The following is a 15,595-nucleotide window of genomic DNA, read 5'->3' on the forward strand; positions in this document are numbered from 1 at the left end:
ATAATAGCCAATATCTTAAAACACATTTATGTCTGGACATAACTGTTTGGTAAATGAATTGTACCATTGAATATGTGAGGTTATTCAGGTTAACCTTAATTGTAGGGTGGCAGGTAGCCTAGCAGTTAGCGAGTTGGACTAGTAACCGAAAGGCTGCAAGATCAAATCCCCGAGCTGACAAGGTAAAAATCGGTCGTTCTGCCCCTGAACATGGCAGTTAACCCACTGTTCCTTGGCCGTCATTGAAAATAAGAATTTGTTTTTAACTGACTTGCCTTGTTGAATAAAGAAAAATAAATAGAATGTATCCCAATAAGTCCAGTAATACATAATAAACAATATTCTGAATAATGGGATTATTTGAGCACCTAACACATTATCGCTTCCCTGATGCATAAGTAGGAGTATCCTATAGGTGTATGAGGACAAGTAAAGCATCAACTCCAGAATTTTCTTGGGGGGGGGGGGGGACTTTTGACCGATAGTAGTATCTTTCGATTAGTGTCCCCTATTTGTTTCCTCTTCAGCCATATTGGTCCTGGTTTAGCCTACATCCCAGGCCCATTAGTTGTTGGTGTAATGCCATTTTCGTGCATTGGGGTAATGACTCTTTCATGTGTGATTTCAGGGCTCGATTTTTTGTTGACCCACATAATGATGGCAACTATAATGATAATCGCGGCCATGGCTCCAACAACAGCAATGAGCTTCCAGGAGGCCTTGACGTTGTCACATTTCATCTGCTTCTGCACCTTCATTGCGGTCTTGTGGAAGGACTTGCTCTAAACAAACAAACAAACCACCCAATCAAGTACCAAAGTCAAAATACACTGTTATCACAATGTAATGTATGTAATATAATGTAATGTAATTTACAATGTAATGTAATTTACAATGTAATGTATGTAATATAATGTAATGTACATTACAATGTAATGTAACACCACTGTCTATCTTGAACAGCAAAAAAGGACCTCAGGTTAGCGGCAGGCAGGCCAGAATGAGGTCTGAACAGCTTTTGTGTGAAAAAGTTCACCCTAAAACATTTATCTGAATTGGAAGCGTATGCCTAAAGCAAATTTGCAATCCCAGTCTCACCTTCAGTTCCCCAGCCCTTTCGTCAAGGTCCTGCACTTTCTCCTTGCGTTCCTCAGTCTTCTCCATGTTGTCCATCATGATGACCTTCACCTCCTCTGCCTCCTCCTGAACCTGGCGCTGCTGGTTGTTATTCTCAGGCTGAGAGAGATGGAGCATGAAATAAATAAAACTGTATTTTTTAAAACTATTTTGTGGTGCAATATGTGTTATCCATGTTCAACCCAGTTCATATGAGTTTTCAACACAAAATACACAGGATTGTTATGATATTGAAAACATTGCGATTTAACAGAACTGTATGACACAAGCGCTTGCGATGTTTTTAACATCATAACAATCCTGTGTATTTTGTGTTGAAAAGTCATGTGAACTGGGTTGAAGCACATATGAACTGGATAGTGCATTTACCGCACCACCACAGCATGTTTATTGTAAACATAATGATGCCTCCTGCTTGTAACTGTCACCCTTTTTTTCAGGACAATCTCATAATTGAATCAAGACATTGATATCATCCTCAGAAACGTTGAACATCTCACTAAACCTGTAACCACTTGGAATAGAATAGCTAACATAGTTTAAATGTGCCTTGTGATTTAAGAGAACCTCTTTGACAGCCAGAAGAAGTGATAGAATGTGAGTTTCGCACCAGGGTGAAATTTCTCTAGGTACAGATCTAAGATCAGCTTCCCCTCCCTCGATCCTAACCTTTACCATTAGTGAGTGAAATGCAAGAAACTGACCTCAGATCAGCATCTATAAGGGCAAATTCACCCTACTTTTTTGTTTCTGACAAAAAAGATTACAGTGGTCAAGGTTGGAATTTTGCACTCTAAAAAAAAGAAGAACTGTAAACCAAAGAAATCCCATTTGTATTTATCACATGCCCCGAATACAATGGGTGTAGACTTTACCGTGAAATGCTTGTTTACGAGCCCTTTCCAACGATGCAGTTTAAAACAAATAATAACAAAAACAGTAGCACAAGGAATAAAATACACAAGAATTAAGCTATATACCAGTACCAGATCAATGTGCAGGGGTACAATGTATTTGAGGTAGATATGTACATGAAGGCAGAGTAAAGTGACTAGGCATCAGGATAGATAATAATAAGGTATTTGGGGTAGATATGTACATGAAGGCAGAGTAAAGTGACTAGGCATCAGGATAGATAATAATAATAATAAAGAACAGAGTAGTATTAGCATATGATGACTGTGAAAGTGTGCATGTGTGTCAGCTGTCATCATTTCTTTCAAACAATTTTATTTGTTTTACCTTTTCCTCTCCGATGAAACTCCCTAACGGGCTCAGAGAGGCGAAGGTCGAGTCATGCGTCCTCCGAAACATGACCTGCCAAGCCGCGCTCCTTAACACCCGCCAGCTTAACCCGGAAGCCAGCCGCACCAATGTGTCAGAGGAAACTCCATTCAACTGACGACTGCAGGGGCCCGGCAGGCCACAAGGAGTCGCTGGAGCATGATGAGCCAAGTAAAGCCCCCCCCTGGCCAAACCCTCCCCTAACCCAGACGATGCTGGGTTAATTGTGCACCGCCCTATGGGACTCATGGTCACGGCCGGTTGTGACACAGCCTGGGAACGAACCTGGGTCTGTAGTGACGCCTCAAGAACTGCGACGCAGTGCCTTAGACCAACGAGTCACTCGGGAGGCCCTTCAGCTGTAATTTTTATAAATGTATTTTACTACAGCAAAATAATGCGTGGTGTGGTATTTATTTATGTTTTTATTTAACTAAATATTAGGATAAAAAAATACCCCTTTCAAATATATTGTATTTGTAAAATCAATTCTACATTTGATTGAACTGTGTTAGTTCTGAACTCAAGTTAATATTATCGTCAATATGTTGTCTGTTTTTAATTAACAGTAAGTAAATCTTATGATTACATTTGTGGTGTGGTAATGTGTCATCAACAACTTCCAGGTAGCCTAGGATATTTTTGCTGGGGTGTGTGTTAATAAGCTAAAGTGGCTTACGCAGTCCGTCTCCTCTCCATCATCTGCATAATATCTGAAAACTAAAATGTAGGATAAAGCCAAAGATAGCATGTGGAATTTCCTGTTACTTGTCCGATGAGTTCTTTGAACTCACTAGGCTACTGGCGAAGGGACGGGTGAGGAGAGGAACCCACTTTAGACTATTGAGATGCACCCCCAGATGAATGGTCAAAGTAGCATTTAGCCTAAAACACGCATTTATCACATGTAAATGGTGTTTTCTAAACGTTCTATATTATCACAAAATATAAACTAGGCTCTATGCATCCTCTTTGATCTCAAATGTAATTTCACAGAACATTATTCTGTCAACAAAGGCAAAGAGAAAGTTTAAGTAGCCCACGCACCTGAAGTTAAACTCAAAATTACAATAAATTGGAAGGCCACATAAAACATTGTCACTTTTGCTTTTTTGATTAATGTTGTAATGTTAATAGCTTACCATGTTTCTGCACGATTTTATTGTTATCCCGAGAATGAAAAACCTCTCTTTAAGTCAGTGCAAAGTCCAGTAGAAATCGCATTCTAGTCGGGAGGGATCATGCAGGCCTTCGTGACTTACTCACCACGCCTCGTTCGTGATAGTGAACTGTTCCGCACATTATTTTGACAACATCTTTTATATGTGGCATGCCTTGTCACTAAAGGAAGAGGAGGGAAACACCCCTCCCTGGTTGACCGTTCATAGGTAGTGTTCTATTGCAGCTTGAAAGAACCTCCGGGGAAAATGAATTTATCCATTCTATTATTTTCTATTGTATGAAGTTATTCAATTATATTACTGTCAAATGCTATCGCATATAGCCTACACTTTATAGTCTGAATGGCAAGGTTTATTGATGAAAAATGGTTTTCTATTTGTTGAAATTATTTTTTGAATTGAATTATTTGTGTACTTGTTTGACATTTTACTGCATTGTCGGGAGCTAGTAACATAAGCATTTCACTCCATCCACTATAACATCTGCTAAACTGTGTACATGACAAATATACTTTTATTTGATTTACTATTGCAGTAATCAAAGACGCAGGGGGCAACTGTGAATTGGAAGGATCTCAATAAGGTAGGCTAAAAATACTTTTATAATTCAATGAGAATTATGCCATCAAATAAGACGCTTGTATACATCACACAGAAAGGGGATTCACATAGTGTTTACACTACAAGCCGCTCCGGGCCTACCCACGCTAGCCTCGTCATCATGTGGGTGCTAAAACAAGCTAACAAGCAAGCTAGGTCCTGCTACGTATCAACAGCCATTGTCAGACAATCCAGTTGGGGTTGGAAACTATGGTGAGCTTCAATTGGTCACGTCACATCACGGATTTGAATAAAGTTCAGCTTTCCCCAACTGTTCAGCTCCCTCGCCCATGCTCACATTGTTCAACGGTCCCTTTGCCCACTCCACTTCTCTCTTTCCTTCCATTGAAAGTGAATGGCTTCCGATGTTTCACCATGCGATGTCGATGCCTAGAGTAAACGCACGTCTGAGCAGGGGAACGCAACCTTTAACCTATGATGTGGTTAGCTGATGCGTAAGAAATGTGCCCAACATGGGTGCGCGAACAGCCCAACCAAAGCGAACAAAAACGTAACACAATTGTCATATATGCTCTTACTGTTCGAATGGGAAGCACGCGACAGGGTTAATACATATTCTACAGTTTTAATTTAAGAATGAGGAAAATAATAGCCTACAGTACATTTATATAGGCAAACAAATAGGCCTATAACTACTGTACATACAGTGCATTCAGAAAGTATTCAGACCTCTTGACTTTCCACATTGTTACGTTACAGCCTTATTCTAAAATGTATTAAATCGTTTTTTCTCCTCGTCAAATGTACACAAAATACCCCATAAGGACAAAGCAAAAACAGGTACTTTAAATTTTTTGCAAAAATTAACTGAAACATCAAATGTATATAAGTATTCAGACCCTTTACTCAGTACTTTGTTGAAGCACCTTTGGCAGCGATTACAGCCTTGAGTCCTCTTGGGTATGGCACTACAAGCTTGACACACCTGTAGTGGGGATTTTCTCCCATTCTTCTCTGCAGATTCTCTCAAGCTCTATCAGGTTGGGTGGGGAGCGTCGCTGCATAGCTATTTTCAGGTCTCTCCAGAGATGTTCGACCAGGTTCAAGTCTGGGCTCTGGCTGGGCCAATCAAAGACTTGTCCTGAAGCCACTCCTGCGTTGTCTTGGCTGGGTGTTTAGGGTCATTCTCCTGTTGGAAGGTGAACCTTTGCCCCAGTCTGAGTGCTCTGGGGCAGGTTTTCATCAAGGATCTATCTGTACTTTGCTCCGTTCATCTTTCCCTTGATCCTAACTAGTCTCCCAGTCCCTGCCGCTGAAAAACATCCCCACAGCATGATGCTGCCACCACCGTGCTTCACCGTAGGGATGATGCCAGGTTTCCTCCAGACGTGACTCTTGGCATTCAGACCAAAGAGTTCAATCTTGGTTTTATCAGACCAGAGAATCTTGCTTCTCATGGTCTGAGAGTCTTTAGGTGCCTTTTGGGAAACTCCAAGTGGGCTGTCATGTGCGGAGTGTCTGAGGAGTGTCTTCCATCTGGCCACTACCATAAAAGCCTGATTGGTGGAGTGCTCCTTCTGGAAGGTTATCCCATCTCTACAGAGGAACTCTGGAGCTCTGTCAGAGTGACCATTGGGTTCTTGGTCACCTCCCTGACCAAGGCCCTTTATTTATTTATTTATTTTATTTTTTTTAGCTTTATTTAGCTAGGCAAGTCAGTTAAGAATTCTTAGTTACAATGACTGACTACCAAAAGGCAAAAGGTCTCCTGCGGGCCTCCATTCTCCCCCGATTGCTCACTTTGGCCTGGCGGCCAGCTCTGAGAAGAGTCTTGGTTCCAAACGTCTTCCATTTAAGAATGATGGAGTGGCCTCCCGAGTGTCACGGCGATCTAAGGCACTGCATCACAGTGCTAGAGGCGTCACTACAGACCCTGGTTCAATGCCAGGCTGTATAGCAGCCGGCCACGACCGGGAGACCCATGATGCGGCGCACAATTGACCCAGCATCGTCCGGGTTAGGGGAGGGTTTGGCCAGCCGTGATTTCCTTGTCCCATCGCGCTCTAGCGACTACTTGTGGCAGGCCGTGTGCATGCACGCATGCTAATTACGGTCGCCAGCTGTAGGGTGTTCCCTCCGACACATTGGTCCGGCTGTCTTCCGGGTTAAGTGAGCAGTGTGTCAAGAAGCAGTGCGGCTTGGAGGGGTCATGTTTCAGAGGACACATGGCTCTTGACCTTTGCCTCTCCCGAGTACGTACGGGAGTTGCAACGATGGGACAAAACTGTAACTACTAATTAGAAAGCACGAAAAAGGGGTAAAAAGTAAATAAAAATAAATACAATGATGGAGGCCAATGTGTTCTTGGGGACCTTCAATGCTGCAGAAATGTTTTGATACCTTTCCCCAGATCTGTGCCTAGACACTATTCTGTTTCGGAGCTCTAAGGACAATTCCTTCGACCTCATGGTTTGGTTTTTGCTCTGACATGAACTGTCAACTGTGTGACCTTATATAGACAGGTGTGTGCCTTTCCAAATCATGTCCAATCAATTATATTTACCACAGGTGGACTCCAAGTTCTAGAAACACCTCAAGGATGATCAATGGAAACAGGATGCACCTGAGATATAGACTCTCATAACAAAGTATGTAAATAAGGTATTTCTGTTTTTGTTTTTTTATACATTTGAAAAAAATGTAACCTGTTGTGGGGTAATGTGTGTAGATTGATGAGGAAAATATTTTATTGAATCTTTTTAAGAATAAGGCTGTAAAGTAACACGTTAAGGGGTCTGAATACTTTGCGAATGCACTGTATACATTAACATTTTGCTAACCCATAATGCAATTTCTCATCGGCGCACAAATAGGAGGAGAAGAGTGCTCAAGCTTATGGCTGAGTTGTTCGTAAAGGAAGAAGAACCAAATCCTGATCCGAGACTGATTTAGTTCTTTGTTCATAAACAAATCTTTATTTCTTGTCAACAAACATTGCCAATTTAGGAAAATAAGGTTAAATACAGTTGAAATCGGAAGTTTACATACACCTTAACAAAATACATTTCAACTCAGTTTTTCACATCATTGACATTGATCCTAGTCAAAATTCCCTGTCTTAGGTCAGTTAGGATCACCACTTTATTTTAAGAATGTGAAATGTCAGAATAATATTAGAGAGAATTATTTATTTCAGCTTTAATTTCTTTCATCACATTCCCAGTGGGTCAGAAGTTTATATACACTCAATTAGTATTTGGTAGCATTGCCTTTAAATTGTTTAACTTCGGTCAAACATTTTGTGTAGCCTTCCACAAGCTTCCCACAATAAGTTGGTGAATTTTGGCCCATTCCTCCTGACAGAGCTGGTGTAACTGAGTCAGGTTTGTAGGCCTCCTTGCTCGCACACACTTTTTCAGTTCTGCCCACAAATTTTCTATAGGATTGAGGTCAGGGTTTTGTGATGGTGACTCCAATACCTTGACTTTGTTGTCTTTAAGCCATTTTGCCACAACTTTGGAAGAAAGCTTGGGGTCATTGTCCATTAGGAAGACCAATTTGCGACCAAGCTTTAACTGATGTCTTGAGATGTTGCTTCAATATATCCACATAATTTTACTCTCTCATGATGCCATCTATTTTGTGAACTGCACAAGCCCCTTCTGCAGCAAAGCACCCCCACAACATGATGCTGCCACCCCCGTGCTTCATGGTTGGGATGGTGTTCTTCGGCTTGCAAGCCTCCCCCTTTTTCCTCCAAACATAACGATGGTCATTATGGCCAAACAGTTCTATTTTTGTTTCATCAGACCAGAGGACATTTCTCCAAAAAGTATGATCTTTGTCCCCATGTGCATGTGCAAACCGTAGTCTGGCTTTTTTATGGCGGTTTTGGAGCAGTGGCTTCTTCCTTGCTGACTGGCCTTTCAGGTTATGTCGATATAGGACTCGTTTTACTGTCGATGTACATACTTTTGTACCAGTTTCCTCCAGCATCTTCACAAGGTCCTTTGCTGTTGTTCTGGGATTGATTTGCACTTTTCACACAAAAGTACGTTCATCTCTAGGAGACAGAACGCGTCTCCTTCCTGAGCGATATGATGGCTGCGTGGTCCCATGGTGTTTATACTTGTGTACTATTGTTTGTTCAGATTAACGTCGTACCTTGAGACGTTTGGAAATTGCTTCCAAGGATGAACCAGACTTGTGGAGGTCTCCAATTATTTTCCTGAGGTTTTGGCTGATTTCTTTTGATTTTCCCATGATGTCAAGCAAAGAGGCACTGAGTTTGAAGGTAGGCCTTGAAAAACATCCACAGGTACACCTCCAATTGACTCAAATGATGTCATATAGCCTATCTGAAGCCATGACATCATTTTCAGGAATTTTCCAAGCTGTTTAAAAGGCACAGTCAACTTAGTGTATGTAAACTTCTGACCCACTGGAATTGTGATACAGTGAAATAGAAGTGAAATAATCTGTCTGTAAACAATTGTTGGAAAAATTACTTGTGTCATGCACCAAGTAGATGTCCTAACCGACTTGCCAAAGCTAGAGTCTGTTAACAAGAAATTTGTGGAGTGGTTGAAAAACGAGTTTTAATGACTCCAACCTAAGTGTATGTAAACTTCCGACTTCAACTGTGTGTATTAAAAATACCTTGACTCAAGGAAGTGGTCCAGGTGTTGAGGCAGCAAATCATCCCCAAACCATCACACTAGCACCACCATGCTTGACCTGTTGGTACGAGGTTCTTACTGTGGAACGCAATGTTTGGCTTTTGCCAGACACAAATGGACCCATGTCGTCCAAAATTGACTCAAGTTTGCCAAAAAGCACCTGGAAGAACCTGGATGATCATCAAGACTCTTGGAAGAAAGTTCTATGAACAGATGTCAAAGTATATTTCCACAGTATATTTCCACAGTAAGAACCTCATTCCAACGGTAAAGTGTGGTGGTAGTGTGATGCTTTGGGGATGCTTTGCCGCCTCAGAAAATGGGCAACTTGCCTAAATAGAAGGATCCACGAATTCTGCTCTGTATCATCTAATTCTGCAGGAGAATATCAGGCCTTCCGTCTGTGAGCTGGAGCTGAAGCCAGCTCGGTCATACAGCAAGACAATGATCCAAAACACACAAGTCTACATGAAATAGTTAAAAAGCAAGTGAAGTTTTGGAATGGCCCAGTCAAAGTCCAGACCTAATCCCAAATGAGAATTTGTGGCAGGACTTGAAACAAGCAGTTCATGCTTGAAAATCCACAAATGTTGCTGAGTTAAAGCAGTTATGCATGCAAGAGTGGACCAAAATTCCTCCACAGTGATGTGAGAGACTGATCAACAACTAAAAGAAGCATTTGGTTGCAGTCATTGCAGCTAAACGTTGTACAACCGGTTATTGAGTGTAAGGGGGCAATTTCACACTGGGAAATTGGGTGTTGCATAACATTGTTAATCAACTAAATAAAACATGTATCACTTTTTTGGAAACTCAGGTTCCCTTTATCTAATATTAGGTTTTGGTTGAAGATCAGATGACATTCAGTATCAAAAATATGCAAAAACAGAGAATCAGAATTGGGGCAAATACTTTTTCACAGCACTGTATACACTACATGACCAAAAGTATGTGGACACCTGATGATTCCAAAATCATTGGTATTAATATGGAGTTGGTTCCCCCTTTCCTGCTGTAACTGCCTCCACTCTTCTGGGAAGGATTTCCACTAGATGTTGGAACATTGCTTTGGGGACTTGCTTCCATTCAGCCACAAGCATTAGGTCAGGCACTGATGTTGGGTGATCAGGCCTGACTCGCAGTCGGCATTCCAATTCATCCCAAAGGTGTTTGATGGGGTTGAGGTCAGGGCTCTGTTCATGTCAGTCAAGTTCTTGCACACCAATCTCGATAAACCATTTCTGTATGGACCTCACTTTGTGTACTGAAACAGGAAAGGACCTTCCCCAAACGGTTGCCACAAAGTTGGAAGCATAGCATCTTCTAAAATGTAATTGTATGCTGTAGCATTAATATTTCCCTTCACTGGAACTAAGGGGCCTAGCCCAACCCATTTAAAACAGCCCCAGACCATGTTTCCTCCTCCGCCTAACTTTACAGTTGGCACTATGCATTTGGGCATCCGCCAAACCCCGTCAGACTGCCAGATGGTGAAGCGTGATTGATCAGTCCAGAGAACGTGTTTCCACTGCTCCCAGAGTCAAATATCAGCAAGCTTTTACACCCCTGCAGCCGACACTTGGCATTGCGGATGGTGATCTTATGCTTTTGTGCAGCTGCTCGTCCATGGAATCCCATTTCATGAAGCTCCCAGTGAACAATTCTCGCACTCTGCGGTCCCGTTCTATGAGCTTGTGTGGCCTACCACTTCACAGCTGAGCCATTCTTTTTCCTAGACGTTTCCCAATAACAGCACTTACAGCTCGAGCAGGGCAGAAATTTGACGAACTGACTTGTTGGAAAGGTGGCATCCTATGACGGTGCCACGTTGGAAGTCACTGAGCTCTTCCGTAAGGCCATTCTACTGCCATGACTGTGTGCTCGGTTTTATACGCCTGTCAGCAACGGGTGTGGCTGAAATAGCCAAATCCACTAATCCACATACCATTGGATAGATAGATAGATAGATAGATAGATAGATAGATAACCTCATAACTAGCTACAAATAAGCCATTTTAGGCTAATAATAATGTAGATAGCTTGTCTATCTTAGCTGGCATGCCTGCTGGCAAGGTTGGTAGACCTTAGAAAAGCCAGCAATTACTAAGTGCGCTTTCACATATCCACTTATGATCCGGATCCTGGAGCGTTTGGTACCCTGATACTCGCTATAGAGCATGTGTGTAGTGCAAATGAGCCCTGGCTGAAACAAATCCTGGACCTGCTTGAGTAGCGGGTCAAAGTTCCAGGACCAGAGTACCGGGTATTGTGACACGGCAGCGCGAGTCACGTGGATAATTTTTTTTGCCGTTGTAAACAAGCTAACTCGCTAACGTCACGTAGCATGTAGCTACATCTTTCTAAATGATTCCCTGAAATTGTTATTCTCAGGTCTTATGAAAGCAAAACGTATTCTGTAGAACTCGAACAAACGCTCCAGGAAACCGAACCAGGGTACCGCATTTCATATGTGTACTAGATAAAACTCACATTCCTTTCAATCTTTTACGCAGATATTAGCAGAGATGCAGAGAAGCATATTTAGTTCCTTTAAAAATTAAGTACCGGTCAGGAGGATACAGACTGCTCAAGAGGTATGCTTAGATATACAGAAAAATAAACAGATTTTTGACATAGTTTATGGCTCCAGATTGAAGGAAAGATATGTTGCTAAATTCTCCATCTCCCGGACAGGGACCTAGCCCATCCCCCAGCCACCCTCACGTACTTTGTGCCCCCTCAGATTTTGGGGTTGCGTGATGCCCATGTTTGTATTCCTTATGCTACCTCCCTTGTGGTTCCATCACTGTATATTACTACTCACCACAGGACAAGATGCCGCCCCGGTAGTATGTAGTTTAGGATAAATCAATTAACTCTCTGGGAGCGATGATGTTCTACAGCTGACCAGCAGTCATGTACTTCATCACACAACAGCCCTGCAGACAGAGAGAGATCAACTAAGCCATTGATTCCCATTGGATAACATGCCAATAAAGCCCTCTTATATAACCTCATAAGGCAGATGGAATAAAGTAATTATAAACCTTGCTTTTCTTTTTCATCATTAATAGGGAATGTGACAACAGCGATATGGCTAAAACACAGAATATAGGCACAATGTGTTTTTATGCCCATTTAAAGGTTTATTTCTGAAAGAAGGATCATACTTACAGATAGCCATGAAACTCCTGAGATTACCTTCTCTATACCTTGACGTCTTTCTGCAATAAGACACCTCAAGATAGTGGAAAACCCATAGAAGCAGAAGAAACATTCTGGAGAGTAAAAGTGGTTTAAGACATGGTGTGTGGTATACATCCCCCTTCATAGTGTGTCTTCCTTTTCACTGCAATTTTCTTCCAATCAATTAACTTTGAGACAATATGAGGTGATAGACTGTGAAAATACTGTATCACCCACCAATTTCTTGGCTGTCCTCTTCTCGTTCTCATCCAGACTGTGGTATGAGATGGGGGTCTTCTGGAGTCTGGCTGTCCAAGCATTGGGGTCTTGCAAGCGTCCCATTTTGACCCTATTCAAAACAATGTCAAACACCAATCCACTGGGCACAATCTTGTTTCAACATAAGTTGTCAATGTATTGTGACGTGGAATCTACTTGGAAAATGCTTTGGATTTGAAAAACTGTTTTGAGGGTGGAACTTCAACCACAGGACAATGTCATCATGGTAACCACATTTCCACAAAGACCAACCTTGTATTCAATATGTTAAATTTGTACTCTAGCTTTTACAAAACAACGTCAGATCTTCAACGTTATATCCACTATCACAAAAAAGTATCGACTGGAGAATTGATAAACTCAGCAAAAAAATAAATGTCCCTTTTTCAGGACCCTGTCTTTCAAAGATAATTCGTAAAAATCCTAATAACTTCACAGATCTTCATTGTAAAGGGTTTAAACACTGCTTCCAATGCTTGTTCAATGAACCATAATCAATTAATGAACATGCACCTGTGGAACGGTCGTTAAGACACTAACAGCTTACATTTGGTAGGCAATTAAGGTCACGGTTATGAAAACTTAGGACACTAAAGAGGCCTTTCTACTGACTCTGAAAAACACCAAAAGAAAGATGCCCAGGGTCCCTGCTCATCTGCGTGAACATGCCTTAGGCATGCTGAAAGGAGGCATGAGGACTGCAGATGTGGCCAGGGCAATAAATTGCAATGTTTGTTCCGTGAGATGCCTAAGACAGCGGTACAGAGAGACAGGACGGACAGCTGATCATCCTCGCAGTGGCAGACCACGCGTAACAACACCTGCACAGGAACGGTTCATCTGAACATCACACCTGTAGGACAGGTACAGGATGGCAACAACAACTGCCCGAGCTACACCAGGAACGCACAATCCCTCCATCAGTGCTCAGACTGTCCGCAATAGGCTGAGAGAGGCTAGACTGGGCTTGTAGGCCTGTTGTAAGGCAGGTCCTCACCAGACATCCCCGGCAACAACATTGCCTATGGGCACAAACCCACCGTCGCTGGATCAGACAGGACTGGCAACAATTGCTCTTCACTGACGAGTCGCGGTTTTGTTTCACCAGGGGTGATGGTCGGATTCTCGTTTATCGTCGAAGGATTGAGCGTTACACCAAGGCCTGTACTCTGGAGCAGGATCGATTTGGAGGTGGAGGGTCTGTCATTTTCTGGGACTGAGCTTGTTGTCATTGCAGGCAATCTCAACGCTGTGTGTTACAGGGAAGATATCCTCCTCCCTCATATGGTGCCCTTCCTGCAAGCTTATCCAGACATGACCCTCCAGCATGACAATGCCACCAGCCATACTGCTCGTTCTGTGTGTGATTTCCTGCAAGACAGGAATGTCAGTGTTCATGCCCAGTGAAGAGCCCGGATCTCAATCCCATTGAGTACGTCTGGGACCTGTTGGATTGGAGGGTGAGGGCTCGGGCCATTCCCCCCAGAAACGTCCGGGAACTTGCATGTGCCTTGGTGGAAGAGTGAGGTAGCATCTCACAGCAAGAACTGGAAAATCTGGTGCAGTCCATGAGGAGGAGATGCACTGCAGTACTTAATGCAGCTGGTGGCCACACCAGATACTGAATGTTACGTTTGATTTTGTCCCCCACCCTTTTGTTCAGGGACATGTTATTCCATTATTCCAGTCACATGTCTGTGGAACTTGTTCAGTCTATTCCTCAGTTGTTGAATCTTGTTCATACAAATATTTACTTGTGTTAAGTTTGCTGAAAATATATGCAGTTGACAGTGAGAGGATATTTCTTTTTTTGCTGAGTTTATATCTACAGCTACCCTTTGATCTTCCATCAAGGGTTTTCACCAAGTCAAACCATGCTTAGCTATGATATTTGTCACTGACTATTGTGATAATAACTGTTGAGAGATCTCCACTGAACTAAATAGATTCACTGTTGCAATTGAAGTCATTCCAAAAGGTAGGTTTAACAGAGCAAATTAAATGTGACCATACTTTATCACTTGAATATTATCAATGATGCTATTTAGGCCTCTATTGCATTCGCAAAGTCATCAACCGTCACACCCTGATCTGTTTCACCTGTCTTTGTGATTGTCTCCACCCACCTCCAGGTGTCTCCTGTTTTCCCCATTAGTCCCCGGTGTATTTATCCCTGTGTTTCCTGTCTCTCTGTGCTAGTTTGTCTTGTTTTGCCAATTCAACCAGCGGTTCTCCTAGCTCCTATTTTTCCCAGTCTCTATTTTTTCCTAGCCCTCCTGGTTTTGACCATTGCCTGTCCTAATGCTGAATCTGCCTGTTCTGACCTCGAGCCTGCCTATCGTCTTGTACTGGTTGGACTCAGACCTGTTCACTGAACCCCTGCCTGTCCTGACCTCAAGCCTGCCTATCGCCTGGTACTGTTTGGACTCTGACCTGGTTTATGAACTCTCGCCTGTCCCCGACCTGCCTTTTGCCTTCCCCTTTTGGTATAATAAATATCGGAGCTCAACCATCTGCCTCCTGTGTCTGCATTTGGGTCTCGCCTTGTGCCCTGTTGTTTCAATTCAACCCAGAATTCTCCTGAAAATAGACAATACAATAGGCCTAGGGTTTCAAGCTCTGGTTGATTTCAAATGTAATGATGCTGTATTTAGTGATACATTTCAGGATATTTATCTTCTGCTTGGATAGTTCCATCTCTACCACTGGTTTTATTGGTCTACAAATTATTAATTTATATATTGAATTCACATCTCCATCTTGACCAAAAATTTACGATGAAGAATAGGACTAAAACAATTGAAACTTCATTGAAAGTGCATTTCAAGTTTGCTTTTCTTTTACTTGGATTTTTGGTTGAGATGGAGACATCCAACATATCAATTATACTGTACATTTGTAGACAAACTGGATTTAAAGGCAGAATAAGTCAGTGGCACAGATGGAACTATCCAAGCAGAAGATAAATCTCCTTCAAATGTTGATATTTGGTTGCGTTGCATACTCGGTTTGGTTTGCTCCTAGTAGAACTCGGCTAGACGAAGTGAACGTTTATGCCCATTTTTTTTAAATGTTTGCCTAAAATGACATACCCAAATCTAACTGCCTGTAGCTCAGGCCCTGAAGCAAGGGTATGTATTTTCTTGGTACCATTTGAAAGGAAACATTTTGAAGTTTGTGGAAATGCAAAGGCATATAGGAGAGTATAACACATTAGATCTGGTAAAAGATGTACCATCATCTTTGAAATGCAAGAGAAAGGCCATGGTGTATTATTCCAGCCCAGGT

The 15,595-nt window shown here is 42.2% G+C and overlaps 1 protein-coding gene across 1 annotated transcript; it reads right to left on the minus strand.

The window, feature by feature from the left end:
- Positions 1-233: 233 nt before the first annotated feature.
- On the minus strand, positions 234-3,702 carry LOC139388581 (vesicle-associated membrane protein 3-like). Its single transcript, XM_071135330.1, has 3 exons — positions 3,564-3,702; positions 1,099-1,236; positions 234-782 (listed from the first exon to the last, which is right to left on the minus strand). Exons 1-3 carry the CDS (start codon positions 3,564-3,566, stop codon positions 549-551), a joined length of 375 nt encoding a protein of 124 aa, XP_070991431.1. The 5' UTR covers positions 3,567-3,702; the 3' UTR covers positions 234-548.
- Positions 3,703-15,595: the final 11,893 nt, after the last annotated feature.

This window comes from Oncorhynchus clarkii, chromosome 29 (genome assembly GCF_045791955.1).
Source record: "Oncorhynchus clarkii lewisi isolate Uvic-CL-2024 chromosome 29, UVic_Ocla_1.0, whole genome shotgun sequence".
Taxonomy (NCBI): domain Eukaryota; kingdom Metazoa; phylum Chordata; class Actinopteri; order Salmoniformes; family Salmonidae; genus Oncorhynchus; species Oncorhynchus clarkii.

Excerpts from the sequence above, each read along its gene's own strand:
- LOC139388581 (XM_071135330.1), bottom strand. Across the intron at positions 783-1,098 it reads AAAGGGCTGGGGAACTGAAG|AGCAAGTCCTTCCACAAGAC; the intron begins GTGAGACTGGGA and ends TTGTTTGTTTAG.